Below are 25,549 nucleotides of genomic sequence, written 5' to 3'. Positions count from 1 at the left end.
GAAAATTAGATATGGAAAGAAAATTGGAGAATAGCCATCGGAACAGTTTAACATTTTCCCATAAGTGAATATCTGGGTTTTCCTAAGGTTGCTTTTATAAGACAATAACAGAAATTCTTACATATGTTGTTATACATATGTCTGAGTGCTTCCAAAGGATATATAATGAGAAGCAGAGTTTCTAGGAAATATTTTATGTAGTTTGATTTTTTTTTTATTTTAAAGATTTTTATTTATTTATTTGACACAGAGAGAGAGAGATCACAAGTAGGCAGGGAGGCAGGCAGAGAGAGAGGCAGAAGCAGGCACCCTACTGAGCAGAGAGCTCAATTCGGGGCTTGATCCCAGGACCCTGAGATCATGACCTGGGCCGAAGGCAAAGGCTTAACCCATTGAGCCACCCAGGCGCCCCTCATTTTTAATATATATTGTTAAATAGTCCCTTGACCACAAGGAAGTCCCATGACCACAACTGTTTAATTAATGAACAGAAAGAATACATTCAGATATTAGTCATATGAGATAGTAATCAATTAGGACAAAGGATAATTACATTAGTAGTGAACCGAGCTTATTGATGCCTTTCTTTCTGCTGGCTTGGTGGACGCCTGACCCATAAAGACTGGAACTACAAGATCAGAGGAGCCCTGAGTGTTATCATTATAGAGCCTGAATCCTTTATAAACCCAGGAAAAATGTATCAACATCTTAGCCAATAACCCTACATTCTTTTTTTTATTTTTTTTAATTTATTTTCAGCATAACAGTATTCATTGTTTTTGTACCACACCCAGTGCTCCATGCAATCCGTGCCCTCTTTAATACCCACCACCTGGTTCCCCCAACCTTCCACCCCCCCCACCTCTTCAAACCCTTCAGATTGTTTTTCAGAGTCCATAGTCTCTCATCGTTCACCTCCCCTTCCAATTTCCCCCAACTGCCTTCTCCTAACTCCCCATGTCCTCCATGCTATTTATTATGCTCCACAAATAAGTGAAACCATATGATAATTGACTCTCTCTGCTTGACTTATTTCATTCAGCATAATCTCTTCCAGTCCCGTCCATGTTGCTACAAAAGTTGGGTATTCATCCTTTCTGATGGAGGCATAATACTCCATAGTGTATATGGACCACATCTTCCTTATCCATTCGTCCATTGAAGGGCATCTTGGTTCTTTCCACAGTTTGGCGACTGTGGCCATTGCTGCTATAAACATTGGAGTACAGATGGCCCTTCTTTTCACTACATCTGTATCTTTGGGGTAAATACCCAGTAGTGCAATGGCAGGGTCATAGGGAAGTTCTATTTTTAATTTCTTGAGGAATCTCCACACTGTTCTCCAAAGAGGCTGCACCAACTTGCATTCCCACTAACAGTGTAAGAGGGTTCCCCTTTCTCCACATCCCCTCCAACATACATTGTTTCCTGTCTTGCTAATTTTGGCCATTCTAACTGGTGTAAGGTGATATCTCAATGTGGTTTTAATTTGAATCTCCCTGATGGCTAGTGATGATGAACATTTTTTCATGTGTCTGATAGCCATTTGTGAGCTCACAGCTCGGGCTTACCTTGAACCGGTCGCAGGCTCGGTGAGCTCGGAGCGCAGCCGGAGGCTAGGCAGACGGGAGTAATTGGACGCTGTTCCCTGAGGGCGCACTGAGGAGTGGGACCCCTAGCTCTCGGCTCCTCCGGGCCGGAGACTGGGAGGCCGCCATCTTCCTTCCCGTCCTCCGGACTCTACGGAAAGCGCTCAGGGAACAAAAGCTCCCGAAAGCAAACCCGAGCGGATTACTCAGCCCGGCCCCTGGTAAGGGCGGTGCGACTCCGCCTGGGGCAAAGACACTTGAAAATCACTACAACAGGCCCCTCCCCCAGAAGATCAACAAGAAACCCAGCCAGGACCAAGTTCACTTACGAGGAGTGCGGTTTCAATACCAAGGAGAGCAGCGGAATTCCAGAGGAGGAGAAAGCAAAGCACGGAACTCATGGCTTTCTCCCCATGATTCTTTAGCCTTGCAGTTAATTTAATTTTTTTTCTCTTTTTCAATTTTTTTCTCTTCTTCTGCTAAATTTTTTTAAACTTTTACCCTTTTCTTTTTTAACGTTTTTTAACTAGTTTATCCAATATATATATATTTTTTCCTTTTTATATTTTTTTCATTATTGGTTTTCTTTTTTTTATTTGTTTCTTTTTTCTTTTTTATTTTATTTTTTTTTTCTTTCTGAACCTCTTTTTATCCCCTTCTCCCCCTCCCTCACGATTTGGGATCTCTTCTGATTTGGCTAAAGCATATTTTCCTGGGGTTGTTGCCACCCTTTTAGTATTTTACTTACTCCTTCATATACTCTTATCTGGACAAAATGACAAGGCGGAAAAATTCACCACAAAAAAAAGAACAAGAGGCAGTACCAAAGGCTAAGGACCTAATCAATACAGACATTGGTAATATGTCAGATTTAGAGTTCAGAATGACAATTCTCAAGGTTCTAGCTGGGCTCGAAAAAGGCATGGAAGATATTAGAGAAACCCTCTCGGGAGATATAAAAGCCCTTTCTGGAGAAATAAAAGAACTAAAATCTAATCAAGTTGAAATAAAAAAAGCTCTTAATGAGGTGCAATCAAAAATGGAGGCTCTCACTGCTAGGATAAATGAGGCAGAAGAAAGAATTAGCGATATAGAAGACCAAATGACAGAGAATAAGGAAGCTGAACAAAAGAGGGACAAACAACTACTGGACCACGAGGGCAGAATTCGAGAGATAAGTGACACCATAAGACGAAACAACATTAGAATAATTGGGATTCCAGAAGAAGAAGAAAGAGAGAGGGGAGCAGAAGGTATATTGGAGAGAATTATTGGAGAGAATTTCCCCAATATGGCAAAGGGAACAAGCATCAAAATCCAGGAGGTTCAGAGAACCCCCCTCAAAATCAATAAGAATAGGTCCACACCCCGTCACCTAATAGTCAAATTTACAAGTCTTAGTGACAAAGAGAAAATCCTGAAAGCAGCCCGGGAGAAGAAGTCTGTAACATACAATGGTAAAAATATTAGATTGGCAGCAGACTTATCCACAGAGACCTGGCAGGCCAGAAAGAGCTGGCATGATATATTCAGAGTACTAAACGAGAAAAACATGCAGCCAAGAATACTATATCCAGCTAGGCTATCATTGAAAATAGAAGGAGAGATTAAAAGCTTCCAGGACAAACAAAAACTGAAAGAATTTGCAAACACCAAGCCAGCTCTACAGGAAGTATTGAAAGGGGTCCTCTAAGCAAAGAGAGAACCTAAAAGTAGTAGATCAGAAAGGAACAGAAACAATATACAATAGCAGTCACCTTACAGGCAATACAATGGCACTAAATTCATATCTCTCAATAGTTACCCTGAATGTTAATGGGCTAAATGCCCCAATCAAAAGACACAGGGTATCAGAATGGATAAAAAAACAAAACCCATCTATATGTTGCCTACAAGAAACTCATTTTAAACCCGAAGACACTTTCAGATTTAAAGTGAGGGGGTGGAAAAGAATTTACCATGCTAATGGACATCAGAAGAAAGCAGGAGTGGCAATCCTTATATCAGATCACTTAGATTTTAAACCAAAGACTATAATAAGAGATGAAGATGGACACTATATCATACTCAAAGGATCTGTCCAACAAGAAGATCTAACAATTGTAAATATCTATGCCCCTAATGTGGGAGCAGCCAACTATATAAACCAATTAATAACAAAATCAAAGAAACACATCGACAATCATACAATAATAGTAGGGGACTTTAACACTCCCCTCACTGAAATGGACAGATCATCCAAGCAAAAGATCAACAAGGAAATAAAGGCCTTAAATGACACACTGGACCAGATGGACATCACAGATATATTCAGAACATTTCATCCCAAAGCAACAGAATACACATTCTTCTCTAGTGCACATGGAACATTCTCCAGAATAGATCACATCCTTGGTTCTAAATCAGGTCTTAACTGTTATCAAAAAATTGGGATCATTCCCTGCATATTTTCAGACCACAATTGCTCTGAAGCTAGAACTCAATCGCAAGAGGAAATTTGGAAAGAACCCAAATATATGGCGACTAAACAGCATCCTTCTAAAGAATGAATGGGTCAACCAGGAAATTAAAGAAGAATTGAAAAAATTCATGGAAACAAATGATAATGAAAATACAACAGTTCAAAATCTGTGGGACACAACAAAGGCAGTCCTGAGAGGAAAATATATAGCGGTACAAGCCTTTCTCAAGAAACAAGAAAGGTCTCAGGTACACAACCTAACCCTACACCTAAAGGAGCTGGAGAAAGAACAAGAAAGAAACCCTAAACCCAGCAGGAGAAGAGAAATCATAAAGATCAGAGCAGAAATCAATGAAATAGAAACCAAAAAAACAATAGAACAAATCAACGAAACTAGGAGCTGGTTCTTTGAAAGAATTAATAAGATTGATAAGCCCCTGGCCAGACTTATCAAAAAGAGAAGAGAAAGGACCCAAATAAATAAAATCATGAATGAAAGAGGAGAGATCACAACTAACACCAAAGAAATACAGACAATTATAAGAACATATTATGAGCAACTCTATGCCAACAGATTTGACAATCTGGAAGAAATGGATGCATTCCTAGAGACATATAAACTACCACAACTGAACCTGGAAGAAATAGAAAGCCTGAACAGACCCATAACCAGTAAGGAGATTGAAACAGTCATCAAAAATCTCCAAACAAACAAAAGCCCAGGGCCAGACGGCTTCCCGGGGGAATTCTACCAAACATTTAAAGAAGAACTAATTCCTATTCTCCTGAGACTGTTCCAAAAAATAGAAATGGAAGGAAAACTTCCAAACTCATTTTATGAGGCCAGCATCACGTTGATCCCCAAACCAGACAAGGATCCCATCAAAAAAGAGAACTACAGACCAATATCCTTGATGAACACAGATGCAAAAATTCTCACCAAAATACTAGCCAATAGGATTCAACAGTACATTAAAAGGATTATTCACCACGACCAAGTGGGATTTATTCCAGGGCTGCAAGGTTGGTTCAACATCCGCAAATCAATCAATGTGATACAACACATTAATAAAAGAAAAAACAGGAACCATATGATACTCTCCATAGATGCTGAAAAAGCATTTGACAAAGTACAGCATCCCTTCCTGATCAAAACTCTTCAAAGTGTAGGGATAGAGGGCACATACCTCAATATTATCAAAGCCATCTATGAAAAACCCATCGCAAATATCATTCTCAATGGAGAAAAACTGAAAGCTTTTCCGCTAAGGTCAGGAACACGGCAGGGATGTCCGTTATCACCACTGCTATTCAACATAGTACTAGAAGTCCTCGCCTCAGCAATCAGACAACAAAAAGAAATTAAAGGCATCCAAATCGGCAAAGAAGAAGTCAAACTATCACTCTTCGCAGATGATATGATACTATATGTGGAAAACCCAAAAGACTCCACTCCAAAACTGCTAGAACTTGTACAGGAATTCAGTAATGTGTCAGGATATAAAATCAATGCACAGAAATCAGTCGCATTTCTCTACACCAACAATAAGACAGAAGAAAGAGAAATTAAGGAGTCCATCCCATTTACAATTGCACCCAAAACTATAAGATACCTAGGAATAAACCTAACCAAAGAGACTAAGAATCTATACACAGAAAACTATAAAGTACTCATGAAAGAAATTGAGGAAGACACAAAGAAATGGAAAAATGTTCCATGCTCCTGGATTGGAAGAATAAATATTGTGAAAATGTCTATGCTACCTAAAGCAATCTACACATTTAATGCAATTCCTATCAAAGTACCATCCATTTTTTTCAAAGAAATGGAACAAATAATCCTAAAATTTATATGGAACCAGAAAAGACCGCGAATAGCCAAAGGAATATTGAAAAAGAAAGCCAGAGTTGGTGGCATCACAATTCCGGACTTCAAGCTCTATTACAAAGCTGTCATCATCAAGACAGCATGGTACTGGCACAAAAACAGACACATAGATCAATGGAACAGAATAGAGAGCCCAGAAATAGACCCTCAACTCTATGGTCAACTAATCTTCGACAAAGCAGGAAAGAATGTCCAATGGAAAAAAGACAGCCTCTTCAATAAATGGTGTTGGGAAAATTGGACAGCCACATGCAGAAAAATGAAATGGGATCATTTCCTTACACCACACACGAAAATAGACTCAAAATGGATGAAGGACCTCAATGTGAGAAAGGAATCCATCAACATCCTTGAGGAGAACACAGGCAGCAACCTCTTCGACCTCAGCCGCAGCAACATCTTCCTAGGAACATCGCCAAAGGCAAGGGAAGCAAGGGCAAAAATGAACTATTGGGATTTTATCAAGATCAAAAGCTTTTGCACAGCAAAGGAAACAGTTAACAAAAACAAAAGACAACTGACAGAATGGGAGAAGATATTTGCAAACGACATATCAGATAAAGGCCTAGTGTCCAGAATCTATAAAGAACTTAGCAAACTCAACACCCAAAGAACAAATAATCCCATCAAGAAATGGGCAGAAGACATGAACAGACATTTCTGCAAAGAAGACATCCAGATGGCCAACAGACACATGAAAAAGTGCTCCATATCACTCGGCATCAGGGAAATACAAATCAAAACCACAATGAGATACCACCTCACACCAGTCAGAATGGCTAAAATTAACAAGTCCGGAAATGACAGATGCTGGCGAGGATGCGGAGAGAGGGGAACCCTCCTACATTGTTGGTGGGAATGCAAGCTGGTGCAACCACTCTGGAAAACAGCATGGAGGTTCCTCAAAATGTTGAAAATAGAACTACCCTATGACCCAGCAATTGCACTGCTGGGTATTTACCCTAAAGATACAAACGTAGTGATCCGAAGGGGCACGTGCACCCGAATGTTTATAGCAGCAATGTCTACAATAGCCAAACTATGGAAAGAACCTAGATGTCCATCAACAGACGAATGGATAAAGAAGATCTGGTATATATATACAATGGAATACTATGCAGCCATCAAAAGAAATGAAATCTTGCCATTTGCAACAACATGGATGGAACTAGAGGGTATCATGCTTAGCGAAATAAGTCAATCGGAGAAAGACAACTATCATATGATCTCCCTGATATGAGGGAGAGGAGATGCAACATGGGGGGTTAATGTGGTAGGAGAAGAGTAAATGAAACAAGTTGGGATTGGGAGGGAGACAAACCATAAGTGACTCTTAATCTCACAAAACAAACTGAGGGTTGCTGGGCAGAGGGGGGTTGGGGGGGGTTATGGACATTGGGTAGGGTATGTGCTATGGTGAGTGCTGTGAAGTTTGTAAACGTGGAGATTCACAGACCTGTACCCCTGGGGGAAAAATATATATATATATATGTTTATAAAAAATAAAATTATAAAAAAAAAAAAAAAAGATCTGAAGTGGTCACTGTGCCTCAGCTCATTTCTAAAACACTGGCATATAGTCAGAATCATAAAATTGATGAAATCAAGATCTTAAGGATCATTTACAGTGGGATCCAGTCTGTCTTAGAAATAGATTCTATCAAAACCTGATTGGAACCAGTTTACCACCCTGTTAGTTCCCTCATTAGTAAGTTACATAAATAATTAACACATGTTCACTTTAAATGAGTTATATTTTTAACTTTTTGAAAATTGTTCTTTGACTGCTCTGAAGGTCCCACCAATATATCCAAGTGGACTCACTTTCTGGAGACAATAAACTGTTTCCCAAGGAATACTCCTCGTAGGATGTTTAAGCCAATATGTCTCTTCTTGGTTCACATAATGAATCCCATCCAGCAGTAAAACATTACCTTCACTGACACTCTGATCTTTATTTTGTTTTTTGGCTTTGGTAGTTTTTCATTTGTTTTTGGTTCTCAACCAAGTTTGAGTCCAATCCAGGTCTGCACAGAACTGATAGATTATTTCTCATTGGTTACAACAGAGAGTATGAAACTGCTTTCATGATCTGATTGTTTGGTAATCTTTTTTGGGATGGTAAGGACCTATTCTCTACCAGATGAGAGATGAAAGATAAAATTTGATTGTTAGGTGACTTTTTAAAAAATCTGTTTGTCTCCATTTTTTCAATCTGTTTGTCTTATTTCCATTGCATGTAGAATTTGTCTTGTTTCCATTGGAAACAGAACAAAAGTTTCGTAAGAGATCTAGTGTGAGGATTTGTATATCAATCAATCTAACCTTTAAATTATTTGGTAAACCCAAGTCTTGATCAGTAGCTGAAGTTCTAGAACTAATCTAGTAGTTTTATGTTTATGTAATTGAGGAATCTTTTCCTCTCATTTTATGAATGTGAAATATTTTCCTACTTTCAGGATATATTAATAAATATAAACCCTCATAACATAGTTCTGTTAGTATTGCTTTGTGGCGATTAATAAGTGCTGAGTTAAATCTACTATTCCCCAAATTCCAAAAAAATAAAGCCAGATTTCTACTGTTTTATATATGTGATGCTTTTCAGAAAGTAAAAAATCTCATAAAAATTATGGCTCAGAACATTTTTTCAATCGCTCAGAACATTTTTATGTGAGAATTCAAATACAAATAATCAAAATAAAAATGGGCACAGACTGATTTGATAACATGTCTTATAAAATAGCTATAGGTCTGTGATTTTATCGGAATGGAATATAAAGGAAGCATTTAAAATTGGAAAATGTAAATTAGGTGTTCAGTCATTTGGAATTATAATTTTTATATTGAGTGTATTGAAATATAATTTCTAAGATCCTGAGTTGTTTTAAGATTTTGGCTTAGTGTTAATAAAGTAATTAGTAGATATTAACTGGATAATTTTTAAATGAGATTGAATATTGAAATATTGCATGTGTGTGCATGTGTGTGTGTGTCTAACATTTTACTCATACCTTTATAGGGTGTATCTTTGGATCATGTTAATAAATTTGTTCATTTTTACTACTCCAAGAATAAGAGATTTGTAACTATAGGAAACAAACTGAGGGTCGCTGGAGGGGAGGTGGGTTAGGTAATGGGATAATTGGGTGACAGGCATTAAGGAGGGCACTTGATGTAATGAACACTGGGTGTTATATGCAACTGATGAATCACTAAATTCTACCCCTGAAACTAATAATACACTATATGTTAACTAAATTGATCTTAAATTAAAAATTTTAAAAATAATAATAATAATGTTTAACACTATTAGGAAGGTATAATTAGGATGTTTGTGGCAACAAGGGATTACATTTTGAACATTCCTGAGCCTTCTTAGTCTATTAACATAATACTATATGAGAAGCAATTCTTAATTACGCACCTTTAAGTTAACAGATCCATTTTCTTTGTGTTTTCACTTTTACGTGTCCATTAAACAAGAACTCCTTCACAACAATATAATACAACATTTATTAGTGATTAGTGTTAGAAAATTATTTCCCTCTATATACAAAAATACAGGTTTGAACACTATGAAATAAATCAGGACAAATACCATGAAAACTAGGTCTTTCACGAGTGCATAAAGAAGATATGGTCCATATATACAATGAAGTATTATGCCTCCATCATAAGGATGAATACCCAACTTTTATGTCAACATGGACAGGGCTGGAAGAGATTATACTGAGTGAAATTGGTCAAGCAGAGTCAAGTATCATATGGTTTCACTTACTTATGGAGCATAAGAATAACACGGAGGACATGGGGAGATGGAGAGAAGAAGTGAGATGGGGAAATCGGAGGGGAAGACAAACCATGAGAGACTGTGACTCTAAGAAATAAACTGAGGGTTTTGGAGGGTAGAGGGGTAGGGGGATGGGTGAGCCTGGTGGTGGGTATTATGGAGGGCACATATTGCATGGAGCACTGGATTTGGTGCATAAACAATGAATTTTGGAACACTGAAAAGAAATAAAATAAAATGGAAAAATAAAATAAAATACTAAACAAAAAAAATAATAGGTCCTTCAAAAGAAATAAAGGGACAGAATTGAAGGCAATGTGAGGCTTTATCTGCTGTCAGAGACAAACCATCAGGAGCAAAGAATTTGGGACTCCAAAACCATTCCAAAAGGATAAAGTCAAACCCACAAGCCAGGGTTTAAGAAGCCAGGAGACCCACCAACAGCATAAAGCAATATGTACCAAATGGACATCACCTCAGAATGTCCCACAGCTGTGTCCTAACAAGAAAAGGAAATAAACTTTTACGAAGCGAAATGTAATACTTATTAAATTAACACTGGGGGTGCCTAGGTGGCTCAGTAGGTTAAAGCCTCTGCCTTTGGCTCAGGTCATGATCCCAGGGTCCTGGGATCTAGCCCCACATCCGGGCTGTCTGCTCAGCGGGAAGCCTGCTTCCGCCTCTCTCTCTGCCTGCCTCTCTGCCTGCTTGTGATCTCTGTCAAATAAATAAAATCTTCAAAAAAAATTAACATTTCCCCCCAAAAGTGCGATCAGGCCAAATACCAATCAGTAATCATACTGGAGTTTTTAGCCATCTGACTTGACCTCCTCTGTTAAAATAATTACATATTCTGTCTCTTCAAAAGGACAAAAAGAATCTACAGTTTTAATAATCCGTTCCTTCATTTTGCAGTGGCTCAACTGGTTTACTCGAGATTTTTCTAGGCCAGACAGAACCCAGCATCCTACAGGGGTGGGAAAGCCAAAGGAACCACTGGAGTGTTAGCTGAGTCTTGATTTCATCAAGCTCCTCATATCTATTCTGTCCAGGCAGAAAATCAGAAAGGGTCACTGAGCCTACTGCAGGCATCCATCAACCAACCTGAGATCTGAGGAGAAGGCCAGCTGACAGAAACCACCTGCGCAGCCTGAACAGATTCATCTTCTTGACCAAATTTTAGTCAGGCTCCTCTGAGCACTCTTCTCCGCTAGCCCCATCCTTGCTGGGCTTACAAAGATCAATTGTAACTAGAATCCTTCTAAGTCAGTTTAGAGAAAACCCCTTGCCTTTGATATCTGATTCTTAAACACCTACTCTCAATATCTGATCATTCTGGCCTGCCTTCAGCAAGAATCCTATTAGGTCAGTTTAACAAGAATTCTCCCCTTAGTAATTTCTATCCAGCAACACCTCCCATCTGCTCTTTGGCTATAAATCCCCACTTGTTCTATTATATTGGATATAAAGCTCGGTTCTATACTGAGGTCCCTTTTCCCCTATTCTAATAATTCCTGATTAAGACAAGTTTTTCCCACTTAAACTACTGCTGTCAGGCTCTGGGTTGTTTTTTATTTTTTCTTTAATAGAGTACTGTCTCCAAAACAAAAGTTAAGTAACTTTGGTTAATGTCATAAAATGAATAATTAAGACTGTATGAGAGTAATTGCAAGATAATAGGATATGCTTTTGTTTATTCAGTGGGATAATGTACAGATTTATTCTAAGATAAAATGTCTTTATCATTATCATTATATCTTTATCATTATCATATATCTTTAAAGAGGAAGACAAACTCCAATGTAGACAAAAAACTGTAGAAGATTCAAGAAGTAAATTCTACTTGCATTGCTTTCATGTGTATATATATTTTTTGTAAATAATGACACTGAAAATAAACTATGATATATGTTAATATTTTGGCAGTTTGAAAAGCCCAGTTTTAATTGCCTTATTTTTTTTAAAGATATTTTTTAATTTATTAGTCAGAGACAGTGAGAGAGAGAGAGCAAATGATCAGGAGCAGGAGGAAGGGCAGAAGGAGAAGCAGGCTCCCCACAGAGCAGGGAGCCAGATAAGGGACTTGATCTCAGGACCCTGGTATCATGACTGGACTGAAGACAGAAGCTTAACTGACTGAGCCACCTAGGTATCCCAATTGCTTTATTTTTAAAAATAGAAATGTTTTATAACCAAATACTATATTGAAGCAAGACCAGAATTTGGTTTCTTCTCATTTACAATTATCCAACAAATTACCTGGTATATCATTCTACTCGACTAAAGGCAGTAATTGTTATTCTTTACCTTCTGTGTAATCATCCAAGTTAGCAGATTCCTTAAGTCCCAAATATAACTTTTTGTGTCTTATGCTGACTTTATATGCTCTATTATTTTTAAAATATAGTTATTGCCTATGAAAAAGTTGAGGTCCTTCCATTTATTAAACTTATTTTACTCTGATTAATAAGTAGCTATACTATAACCATTCTCATTCTAAGAACCTATAGTGGCCACACCACTGTTGTGGGTTGTTTTGTGTCTACCAAATATATGAGTTGAAATTCTAATCTCCAATACCTGTGAATGTGACTATGATTAGAAATAGTGTTTGCAGATGTAGTCAAGTTAGGATGAAGTCATACTGTAGTAAGATAAATTGGGAGATACTTCATGTTCTAAAGGCCTCAAAGAAATATGCCCTCTTATATTTCTTATATTTCTATATTATATTTCTATACTTTTATATGAAGTATATTTGTATAATTCATATAAATACTGTTCCTTAGGAATTTAGTCTTGATATAACTATAATAATTGGTTTAAAAGTACTTCCTGTGTAGCTCTTTTCAAAACTGAATGTCCCTCCCCACTGAGTGAAAGATAAAATAGACCCAGTATCAGTGTGTGTAATCAAATCAAGGTAAAACAAACATGAGCTTTTCTCTGAGTTTGACCACCAGTGATGAACAACAGGAATCAACAAGGGCTCTTCACAATACGGGCATCACTTAAGAGATCTTCCTGTAATTCACTAGCTGTCTGCATACTCTCCTCATTGCCACCTTCATTTCTTGATTCCTGAATGTATAGATGACTGGATTCAGGAAGGGAGTGAGAACAGCATCAAAGATGGCCAGAAACTTATCCAGGTGTATGGTGGGAGATGGCCACATATAGACAAATATCAAAGGACCAAAGAACAAGAATACCACAGTGATGTGAGCTGAGAGTGTGGACAGAGCCTTGGATGAACCAGCTGAAGAGTGTTTCTGAACAGTGAGAATGATGATGATATAGGAAATGATCAGTATGAAGAAGGAGCCAACAGAGATGAATCCACTATTGGCTGTGACCATAAACTCTAGTTGGTAGGTGTCTGTGCAGGCAAGTTTGATGAACCGAGGCAGGTCACAGTAAAAACTGTCCAATACGTTAGGACCACAGAAGGGCAAGTTTACCACAAAAACCAGTTGCACCACAGAGTGGATGAGGCCAGTCATCCAGGCAGCCACTAAAAAGAAGATGCACATTCTTGGGCTCATGATGGTCAGATAGTGGAGAGGCTTACATATGGCAACATATCTGTCAAAGGCCATGGCAATGAGCAGCACCATCTCCACACCACCAATGACGTGGATAAAGAAGATTTGAGCGATGCAGCCACCAAAGGAGATGACCTTATGCTTTCTGAAAAGATCATAAATCATCTTGGGAGAAGTGACTGAAGAAACTCCCAGGTCAATGAAGGAGAGGTTGGCCAACAGAAAGTACATGGGGGAGTGCAAATGAGGGTCACAAGTCACAGTGAGCATGATGAGGGAGTTTCCCATCATGCTTGCCACATAAAACATGGAGGAGAACACAAAGAGGAGAAGTTGGATCTCCCAGGAGTTGGTGAGTCCCAGAAACACAAACTCTGACACCACAGAGTGATTCATTCTATCCATTGGCTTTGTTGGCACGGCTCCCTGAAGAAGGACAATAGGAGAAAATGTCAATTATACTAATTATGTTAATAGATTGGGAGAGAAGTCAAAAATATGAAAGCCTGTTTCTACTATAGCTTTAGGACCAACCTGATATGCTCATGGCCTCTCAACTGCGATTACCCAGAAGAATTGGAGCTGTCGTGTGGAGGTGCTCTCTACCACCAGGTTGTCTCTGCATTTGATACCCTGTGATTCCTCTCAGGGTTGATGCCATGATTACTCACTCATGAGATATAACATAGTCAACATGAGCCAGACGTCTTGATTTTGGGTTCAAAACTAATACAGTCTGGCCCCAGTCACATAGAACTAATCACTGTTGCAATCCCTTCCAAGTCCATAAGCCTTTATCTGGAAGACAGACCCTTCTTCTCTTCCATCCCAGCCCCCCACTCAGGGAATATATCCATCTTTAATATTACTTAAATGTTTACAACATCTACAAAGTCTTGCTTTATTATTACTAGTATAGCCACCAAGTTTTCTCTACATTTAATTCTCTGCTTCCTCCCAGGGTAGATATTATGATGCTTTTCATGAGATACAAGATTAGTCAACTTGGGTAATAAGAATTCAGCACCAAATTCTGTTTCTTTTTAAGATTTTATTTATACATTTGAGAGAGAGAGAGAGAGAATGAGAAAGCACACAAGAGGGGAGAAGGGCAGGCAGAGGGAGAAGCAGACTCCCTGCTGAGCAGGGAGCCCATGCCGGACTCCATCCAGGGACACCAGGATCATGACCTAGTCAAAGGCAGTTGTTTAACCAAATGAGCCACCCAGGCACCCTCAGCACCAAATTCTTTTGATTTTTTATTTAAGACTAATAGAGCCTGCTTCTAGTCACACAAAACTCTTCACCACTTCTACCCTATTTCATTCACTTCCAAAAGTACAAGGCTTACACTGACAAACAGACTCTTCCTCCTCACTCCCCACCTCTAGAACATATTTATCTTCAAGGCTTATTAAATTTTAACTACATCTGTGAGATCTTGTTTTACATCGTTAGCATTTAATTTACTGTGTCTTGTGTTTTAGAATTCTAAGTACAGTTCTAACTCACCAAAAGACTGTAAGCTCCTTGAAGGCAGAGATTATGACTTATTTGTACTTAGATTCCCTGAAGTAATGAAGAAGTGGCCAACACAGAAGTGCAGGTCCATAACCTGTTAGGAGTTTTCATCATGCTAGGTACAGAAATTGACAGTGCTAAGAAACTTAGCAATTTCACATCAAATTCGCAATTTCACAGCAAAACCCAGATGTATAATTTTTATTCACTAGACTATCACTCCATGAAGGATGGGGGTGGGGAGAGGAACTTATGTCTTTGCCATTTGAGAAGAACTGCCCTATAATACTGAACACATGATCTGAGAAGGCTAAACCGTAGGCATCATGGTGCAATGAGAAGTATTTTCTTCAAACCTCTTTGTAAGGACTTATCACATTACCTTGTAATTTTAATTTAGAGAAGCAACATAACATATTGGAAAGAACATCGATTTTGGATTCGCAAAACCAAGAGTTATGCTCTGGTTCAGCCACTACATTGATATTGGGCAAGTTGATTAAATTCTTGAACCTCAGTTTATCTAAGAAATTGAGTTAATACTAATTTCTGAGTAAGTTCTAAAGATAAATTTGCCATCATGTATTCAATGTGTAAATATTTAGCAAATGTTGATTTTACTTCCTTTTATTTTGCTTGCCCTTAATAGTGTTCAACATATGAGATAAATGAATGAATATGAAAATAAAATGGCACTGGCCAGCACATAGCATCAAAATTTCATACCTAAAAGATATTACTTTTTATTATTGTTATGTTCAATTAGCCAACATATAGTACATCATTAGTTTTTGATGTAGTGTTCAATGATTCATTAGTTGCATGTAAGACCCAGTGCTCATCACATCACATGCCCTCCTTAATACTCATCACCCGGTTACCCCATCCTCCCACCCCCCTCCCTTCTGTAACCCTCAGTTTGTTTCCCAGAGTATTCCAACAATACATTATGATTGTCTCCTTCCACATAATAGATATAATAGTCATAATCTTTTAGAGATCAAGATAAATACCATCCTGTGTAGATTAAATATATTTGCTCTCAAAAATCACTGTATCTCTTTATAGTACTTTCCACAAATGTAATTCATTGAATTTTTTTTGTTTGTTCCCCTTCCTGATGTTACTGCAACCCCCACAGAGTAAAGAACTTCATCTGTCTTGTCCCGTATATCCCAAAACCCCACCAGCTACAAAATAGGAATTTGTAAATATTTCAGGAAATAAATATTTCAGGAAATAAATATTTGCTGAAAGAAGATATATTTGGATGATTAAAAAAATGTGTCCAATTATATAAGGAATACAGGTAAAGAGATTGCATTGTTCCTAAGCAACAAAGAAGATAGAGAACAAAGGATTCTGGAAGAGAAAACGATTCAGGAAAAAAGAAGAAATAAAATTAAAATGGAAATTTTAAAAGGATGAAGAAATTAGGAAAATATATGTATAATAATGAAGAAAAAAAGGCTAAAGCTTACTTAAGTAAAAGGTAGTTTATGAGGTTATGATTTGCATTACTTTCTGGACCGACTCTTGACAAATTCTGTAATCACAAATGTAGCATTATATTTCCAAGTGTCTTTTAGGTGCTAAGGCTCTTGCAAAAGGGTCTCAATAAGCCTTTATCAGCTACACTTATAGAGCCATGGATTCATTTGCATTTTGGCTCTCTGGTCTCCATCAACTACATAAGAGCTGAGAATTTTAGGAAAAGTCATTCTAAAGCAGAACAAGATCTGAACATGACACAAGATGCACTAAAAGGATAAAATACATCCTGAAATTTCAAGGAATACATAAACTTGAAAAGTTTGGGTCCTCAAAAATTTAAAGTGACTTGAGACAGGGTCATATCCAAAGCTCAGTCCAAAACAAAAGTCAGAGATAGAGACACAAAAATGTGTTTATTCACCTATTCACCATTATCAAATACAGGGAAAAATTCCTGAACAATGGTATTTTGAACTCACCTTCTCTTACATATTTACTATGCTTTGAAATAACTTTTCTTAAACATTTATTTTACCCATAATTTTGTAACTATTTAAATATCCATGGTGCAAAAGACAAGGTCTAACTGTCTTCTGTTGTGATTAATCCTTCATCTTGATCTGAATGGAACTCATTAATCCTCCAAACAGATCCCCAGACTTTAATCCTGTATAGATGAAGGAAATATTGGGAACTGAAGTTCTAAATAATAGTTATCAAGGTGAAAAGGATCTAAAAACAGTTGTTGGGTTTGAAAAAGGTACTAATCTAAATCACCATCAATATAAATGTTCTCATATAAAACATTCTAATTCCAAACCATTAAGGGACCAGAAAGATTAGTTTAATCTCTTAGTAGCTTTATCAGGCTTTTTTAATCTTTCACATCATATTTTAAAATGCTGTTACATTATAAATTATTTATTCAGCTTTGGGATTTGGAGTCTCCATGTCTTCTATTTTTATTGGAATGTCTATGAAATCCTTTTCCATCTTATGAACTTGACAAGTTCCTGATAAATTTGCTTCCCTTTTCACAGAAAATGATCAATTTACACCCATCTCTTTTGAAAAGCTAATGGTGGGAAAATATAATTATCCTTGTTATCTTCCTGTGTCATCAGTCTTTCTCATCTGTCGATCAAGTGGCAGAGGGTGAGAAACATTTATATAATCAGCACAGACTGATTAATTGCAACCTATGCTGAATACAAAATATTACAAAGCCATTTGACTGTTTCTAATGTCTTGCACATTTCCCAAAGTTCAGTGTGATTCCAGCTAAAAGTCAAGGTCAGTTAACCTTTTCCAAAATGTCAACCAGCTTTTTCACAATTTTTCTTCTATACTTTTGAATTCCTTATCCCAAACACTATTGTCTTTGCTTTAGGATAACACTCATCCACTTGAGGATATGACTCATAGTCACAGCAATTCCAACAACAAAATCATGTTTAAAATTAAAGCGAGGTGGGGGGGTGGGAGGTTGGGGGAACCAGGTGGTGGGTATTAGAGAGGGCACGGACTGCATGGAGTACTGGGTGTGGTACAAAAACAATGAATACTGTTATGCTGAAAATAAATTTTAAAAAATGATTAAAGGTAAAAAAAATAAATTAAAAAAATAAAATAAAAGCCACTTTTTCCATTACTGAATTTATTCCCATCCTTCTGTTTTACCTGTATAAAGGGAAGGGCATCTTCAGGATGTTTAAAATTTTTCCTATGTTTCTAATAAAGTGCCATATTAAAATCCTGCCATTAGAAGAAATAAAGCTTCTTACAGCTCAAGAATACAATAACCAAGTGATACTGCAAAAATATGATAGTTTAGAAGGAACTCTTGGTTCAGGGGACTTTACTCCCTAGAGAACTATTTGGTTTGACCAGGGAAACCAGTGATCTAAAACTCATAATAAGACACTAGAGAGGAAGAAGGAAATAAAGTGGAATATTTTTGTTTAATATCTTTTTGCTATTTTGTTGGGAATAAATATTGGTAATTACCCATTAGAATTAATCTCCAAAAATAGTTAAATATTAACTCAAAAAAAAATTGTGATCATCTTGATCATCTCCAAAAAAGCCACTGTGCTTAATTTTTTAGTATAATTTAAATGGTAGAAGTTACATCCAACTTCATTTTTATGCAGTTGTTATTTTGAATCATTATAGATGTATACAAAGATTTAACTATGCAGTAATTAATTCCAGTGAATGGAGCTTAAAAGTGAATAAAACAGCTGTACCTTCCACCACTAATAAGGGAACACAATGTCTGGAAAATTTCTCTTGTTTCTAGAGGAAACATATTCTATAACAGGAATAGCACCCAACTCACGTACTGATTCTGGTTGGTACTATTTGATATGACCAATAGATCCAATGTTCATGTGCCAACACCTTCTTTTCTTTAAAAACGTGGACCCAGGGGCGCCTGGGTGGCTCAGTGGGTTAAAGCCTCTGCCTTCGGCTCAGGTCATGATCCCAGAGTCCTGGGATCGAGCTCCGCCTTGGGCTCTCTGCTCAGTAGGGAGCCTGCTTCCTCCTCTCTCTCTCTGCCTGCCTCTCTGCCTAGTTGTGATCTCTGCCTGTCAAATAAATAAATAAAATCTTTGAAAAATTTAAAAAAATAAAAAATAAAAACATGGATCCAGGGGCGCCTGGGTGGCTCAGTCGTTAAATGTCTGACTTCGGTTAAGGTCATGATCCCAGGGTCATGGGATGGAGCCCCTCATCGGGCTCCCTGTTGGCAGGAAACATACTTCTCCCTCTCCCACTCCCCCTGCTTGTGTTCCCTATCTTGCTGTGTCCCTCTCTATCAAATAAATAAATAAAATCTTTAAACGATAAAAATAAAAATTAAAAAATAAAAACATGGTTCCATGGTATGATGTGATATATTGTGTTATCATGTGTCTGTATTTCACTTGAACTGTAATCCTTGGGGGAAATAGTTGTCCAAAACTGTAAAAAAAAATTGTATTATGATTATCCAATTGATGCTTGCTATAAACATCACATATTTTCTTTTTTCACTACCAAATTTCCTAATACTACAAGGATGCCAAGTAGGATAGTCCAAGTACAAGGATTACTTGCAGAAAGAAAACCTTTTCAGGATCTGCATCCTGCTCAAGCTGAGAGCCTTTCACATATTTTAGTACATGAGTTGGGTATATTCCTATTATAGAATATGTTTCCTCTAGAAACAGGAGAAATTTTCCAGACATTGTGCTCCCTTATTAATGGTGGAAAGTACACGGTTTAGTAATTTTCCTTCACTTTAAGAGGATGTCCTGCCATTCCCCAGACCACCAAACTCCAACAGTTTTTTTTTTTCAAACTTGATTCAGGATAAATGACAAACAAAATCGTATTTATTTAAAGTTTACAATGCGATGACCTAACATATACATATACTGTATAATGATTGCCAAGATCAAGAAAATTAACGGATCCATAACCTCATATAGTAAACTCTTGAAACTGTGTGTCTGTCTCTGTGTATGTCTGTCTGTGATAAAAATGGTTTAGATTTACTCTTAGCAACCTTCAAGTGCGCAATACCATATTATTAACTATAGTCACCACACTATACATTAGATCTTTTGAACTTATCTTCTTGCAATTAAGAATTTGTATACTTTGACCTATATCTCCCCATTTCTGCCTCCCCTAAAGCCCTGAAAACCACCATTCTATTATCTGTATCTATAAAACCAGCTTCTTTTTTTTAAAGTGATACTATACACTATTTGTCTTTCTTATGACAGTTAGCATAATGGCCTCCAGGCTTATATTATCACAAATGGTAAGATTTGCCTTTCATGGCTGAATATTTCAGTTTGTATATATACCACATTTTCTTTATTCATTCATCCACTGAAAGAAATTTTACATTGTTTTCATGTCTTGGCTACTGTGAGTAATGGTATAGTGAAGATGAGTGTAGATACCTCTTCAAGATCCTGATTTCAGGGTGCCTGGGTGGCTCAGTGGTTAAAGCCTCTGCCTTCGGCTCAGGTCATGATCCCAGGGTCCTGGGATCGAGGCCCACATTGGGCTCTGCTCAGCAGGGAGCCTGTTTCCCTTCCTCTCTCTCTGCCTGCCTCTCTGCCTACTTGTGATCTCTGTCTGTCAAGTAAATAAATAATATCTTAAAAAAAAAATCCTGATTTCATTTCCTTTCAGTATATATCCAGAAGTAAAATTGCGAGATTATATTATAATTCTGTATTCAATTTTTTGCGAAGCCACCATGTTGTTTTTGTAAACTTTCATAATGTTTACTGTAAATTAGCGGCTGTACCAGTTTGCATTTCAACCAAGAGTACAAGAAGGGCCCCTTTCCTCCACATCCTTGCTACCATTTATTTCTTGTCTTTTTTTGAGTAACCATCCTTATAGGTATGAGGAGAATCTCATTGTGGTTTTGATTTGCATTTCCCTGATGATTAGTGATGGTAAGCAACTTTTCTTGGGTGTGTTGTCCATTTGTAGGTCTTATTTGAGAAAATGTCTATTCAGGTCTTTTATCCTTTTTTAATTGGATTAATTGCTTTTTGCTATGAGTTCTATGACTTTGTTATTATTTTGCAAAATAACCCCTTATCAGATATAGAATTTGCAAGTATTTTTCCCTTTGTATAAGTTGCCTTTTCAATTTATTGATTCTTTTTCTTTTGTATGGAATCTCTTCATATTGATACCTTCCCAATTATTGATTTTAGCTTTTGTTGCCTGTGTATTTGGTGTCTTAACCAAAAAATCATTCCCAAGACCAAAGTCAAAGTCTTTGCTTGTTTTCTCCTACAGTTAAGTCTTTGATCCATATCTCTGAATTCCTAAAATTTTAATGACATAAAAATTTCCTTATTCTTTATGCAATTTATTCACTCCTTGACAACTTATATGTACTACCTAAGTATGAATATCCTTGCTATTTCTTCCTTATCTGGTTTGACAGCATAGTGTCATTAATATAGTAGACAGTCTTAAATATATATAAAACATCCAGATGATCCATTTCTCTTCAGACTATGACAAAGGGTAGAACAATAAATATATACTGATGACCTTTCCATATGAATTGTTTCTAACTCTACTTTCTGAAAGAGATGGAAAAGAAAATTTATCAGATCAATGACCATATATCATACACCTAAGGCTGTATTAATCTGCTCTACAGTGCCTGGGTGGCTCAGTCACTTAAATGTCTGCCTTCTGCTCAGATCATAATCCCAGGGTCTTGGGATGGAGTCCCTTATCGGGCTCCCTTCTCAGTGGGGAGTCTGCATCTCCCTCTGCCTCTGCCGCTGCCCCTGCTTGTGCTCTCCCCCTCTTTCAAATAAATAAATAAAATCTTTAAAAAATAAAAATTCTGCTCTAGCAACAATACCACCTTTAGTATATCAACTGCAATTGAGGCTACTACTGGGTTGAGTTTACAGTAGTCCATTGTCATTTTCTAAGATCTGCCTGACTTTTGTAGGGGCCAGAGTGGTGAATTAAATAGAGGATGGCAATCACCATTCCTATATTGTTTGGGTATCTTATTGCCACCCCATCCCTGCAGAATATAATGTCCCTTTTTTTTTAATACTGTTTGAGTGTGTGGATGTGACAGGCTCAGTAGCTTCTCCTCTACAATACCTGAAACCCACAGGGCAAGGAAACAGTATGGGAGTTGTACCAACAACCAAGTGTGTCCATTCAAATTATACATCCAGGAAATGGCATAATGATCACAGGGTGGGAAGGGTGTCATTTGGTGGACCCACTAGGCACCAGATCTAGATCTGGACTCTATATATAGTTAATTCCCACTTGCCACCCTTCAAATAAAGGACCACAATGACCCTTTAGAGATTTGAGTATCCGTTTCAACTCAGATTCTGTGCCCAACAGTCCTCAAAATGTTGTGATATTCCTTTATTCCTAGTGTATGATTATGCAAGCACATGGTCAAGGGTACCTTTGGAGAAAGTACTGAGAGGATCATTGTCATGTATACTCATTGAGATATCACACAGCCCTTCCTACTGGCATTTTTGTTAAAGCAATCTTGGTGATGCCATGCCCCCCAGCCCCTCCCGGAAGGATACAGCTAGGGGTTATCTAAGTAGGTTACACATAATAGATCCATTAAGATATCTTCTTGAGCCTTTAGGCTCCTTCCTCTACATTATATCAAGGGAAATCTAGCATTTCAACTTCCTGATAGTAGTGAGTGCCTTGTACAAAATGCCCCATTGGTTTTACATACACAAAAAATATTTGTGAATTTACTAACCCCATAAATACTGGGTTTTGGTGGTGAGGAAGTCTCCAGAGGAAGCCCACAAGTAGGGATTGTTTCCAAGTAAAGGAGTTATTCTGTTATCTTTTATTACCAGAGATGAATTATAGTGCAAGAATTAAGATTACAGATCCTGCATCAAAACCACAAGGTTTTGTGTACAGTCTGATTACTTAATGCAACTTGAGAATATTTAACATCTTCATGCCTCAGAGCCCTCTTGTGTAAAACTGGGGATAGTGAGAGTATCTACGCCATAAGATTCAAGGTAAAGCCCTGAGAACAATACCTAGTTTTTAACAATCACCATTTGAATCACTTCACTTATTACCTCCACTAGAACACAAATGATGACAGACAATCATAATTTCATTGCCTCATGAAGGAAACTTCAATTGGTGTGTGCATCCCATTCCATTGTCTAGTAATTTTGTTAAATAACAAGCTGCTCAATGTATGGGGGAAAACCCTTCATGGATATTCTATAAATATTTCATTTTGCTGAAATATTTTAATTTCTCTTTCTGGGAGAGGTACAATGATCTTAGTGTCACTTCCGTAAGCAGAGTAAAAGTTAATCAATGACTCTTTCCCACAAAAGAAATACCATGATTAGTTGTAAGTATCTGGGGGGACTTAAGGCCTACAAAATAGAACTTAATCAAAAATCTCTGGTTACCAATATAGACAAAAGAATCCTGCTTAATGAATTCTAAACATGTTTTCATAACTAATGCAATAGTTTAAGATTCAGCTTTAGTAGGACCTGAACAAGAAACATATGGTCATGGTAGAAAGTAAGAAAAGATTTAGAAATGATACGGAAGTGCTCAGTGCTTACTGAGAAATTTACAAGAAAAAAGCAATACACATAAGTGGTGTAAACTCTTACATTAGAGAGACCTATAGGTAAAAGCTGACAGAGTAGAATATGTACAGAAATTCAAAATGCAAAACTGATTTGAAAGTGAATGGACACTGACATGCAAACAGGGTCAAGGCTTCCAGTGCCTGGCTCTCTGATAAATTCTGTTCTAACATTGTACTAAATGCTATCACCCCTCATCTCCTGGATTATAGCTAATGCAACAGAAGGGATTAAAGGCAATGATGTTAGGGCACCTGGGTGGCTCAGTGGGTTAACCCTCTGCCTTCAGCTCAGGTCATGATCTCGGGGTCCTGGGATCGAGCCCTACATTGGGCTCTCCGCTCAGCAGGGAGCCTGCTTCCCCCTCTCTCTCTGCCTGCCTCTTCACCTACTTGTGATCTCTCTCTCTCTCTCTTTCTCTCTCTCTGTCAAATAAATAAATAAAATCTTTTTAAAAATAGGCAATGAGGTTGGTAATCCAATCTAGCTTTAAAATCTATAATTCTCACATAAGATTAAAAATTTCTTACACTGCCACGTAGAGAAGACAATCTAGCAACAAAGAAAATTAAAATCAAGGTATAAACTCAAGCAAGCAGATGGAGGATAATATAAATGTATAATTTGTCTATCAATAGAATAATCTGTTTAATATAGGAAAAACATCAAACTTTATTATTTACTCAATTACATTATGGCATTCTCCTAACCATGTAGGTTTCAAAACATATATTATTCACTTTTTAGCACTTTGACATACAGAGTATCAAAGAAAAACATGACTTCTAACTTAATGGTGAAATAGATACCATAATATCATAGATAGTAGATTTCTAGACATATAACATGTCCTAAGTGTAATGGATTTTTCTGAAATTGCATAATGTCTTTTTTGCAACCAGCATGAGGGAAATCTGTGGTTTCACATCTTCATAGCCATCCGTTCACGAAATCTTCCTGTAACGCACAAGACGACCACACAGTCTCCTCATTGCCACTTTCATCTCTTTGTTCCTGAATGTGTAGATGACTGGATTCAGAAAAGGAGTGATAACTGCATCAAAAATAGCAAGATACTTATCCAGGTGTGATGTGGGAGAAGGCCATGTGTAGAAAAACATCAATGGCCCAAAGAACAAAACCACTACAGTGATATGAGCCGACAGTGTGGAGACAGCCTTGGATGAGCCACCAGAGGAATGTTTCCAAATAGTAAACAAAATGAAGACATATGAAAAGACCAGCAGGATAAAAGACCCCACAGAAATGAGCCCACTATTGACAGTAACCATGAACTCCAATTCTTGAGTGTTTGTGCAGGCAAGCCTGAGGAACCGGGGAAGGTCACAATAAAAACTATCCAATACATTAGGGCCACAAAAAGACAAATCTACCACAAAAACTAATTGAACCAATGAATGGATGAGGCCAATTACCCAAGAAGTTACTAAAAAGAATAGACACATCTTTGGGCTCATGATGCTCAAGTAGTGCAGAGGCTTACATATGGCCACGTATCTGTCAAAGGCCATAGCTATAAGAAGCACCATCTCTGTCCCCCCAATTGCATGGCTAAAGAAGATCTGCATAATACATCCACAAAAAGAGATGGCTTTATGCTTCTTAAAAATATCACAAATCATTTTAGGGGCTGTGATTGAGCAAAACAACATATCAATGACAGAGAGGTTAGCCAGGAGGAAATACATAGGGGAATGCAGATGAGCATCCAAGGTTACAGTGAACACAATGACAAGGTTTCCCATCATGCTTGCCAAGTAGAACAAAAATGAGAAAACGAAAAGGAGAAGTTGGATCTCCCATGAATTCGTGAGTCCAAGGAACACAAACTCTGATACTATCGACTGGTTCATTCTGTTCATTGCCTCAGACATCAGGATCAGTTTTCATGTTTCCCTAAAGGAAGACAGAAAATGGAAAACAATTGCCTAGGCAAGTATTAGTGTTCACAAAAGGAAGTCTCCAGCCCATGAAAACAGTCATATTAACAACTCCCATAGCCAAATAATCTTCATTACATGTACATTGGACTTCTACTTATAGGAGCCAGCTGGGTCCCAATACCAGC

The 25,549-nt window shown here is 37.5% G+C and overlaps 2 protein-coding genes across 2 annotated transcripts; both read right to left on the bottom strand.

Annotated features, from left to right (window-relative positions):
• Positions 1–12,742: 12,742 nt before the first annotated feature.
• LOC116867500 (olfactory receptor 4F3/4F16/4F29-like) lies at positions 12,743–13,681 on the bottom strand. Its single transcript, XM_032857127.1, has one exon. It carries the CDS (start codon positions 13,679–13,681, stop codon positions 12,743–12,745), a length of 939 nt encoding a protein of 312 aa, XP_032713018.1.
• A 10,723-nt stretch (positions 13,682–24,404) lies between these two features.
• Positions 24,405–25,343, bottom strand: LOC116867499 (olfactory receptor 4F15). Its single transcript, XM_032857126.1, has one exon. The coding sequence runs from the start codon at positions 25,341–25,343 to the stop codon at positions 24,405–24,407; it is 939 nt and encodes a 312-aa protein (XP_032713017.1).
• Positions 25,344–25,549: the final 206 nt, after the last annotated feature.

The sequence above is a fragment of the Lontra canadensis genome, unplaced genomic scaffold (genome assembly GCF_010015895.1).
Source record: "Lontra canadensis isolate GAN:19392208 unplaced genomic scaffold, GSC_riverotter_1.0 scaffold12, whole genome shotgun sequence".
NCBI classification, from domain to species: domain Eukaryota; kingdom Metazoa; phylum Chordata; class Mammalia; order Carnivora; family Mustelidae; genus Lontra; species Lontra canadensis.
This window is presented reverse-complemented; position numbering and strand designations above follow the sequence as displayed.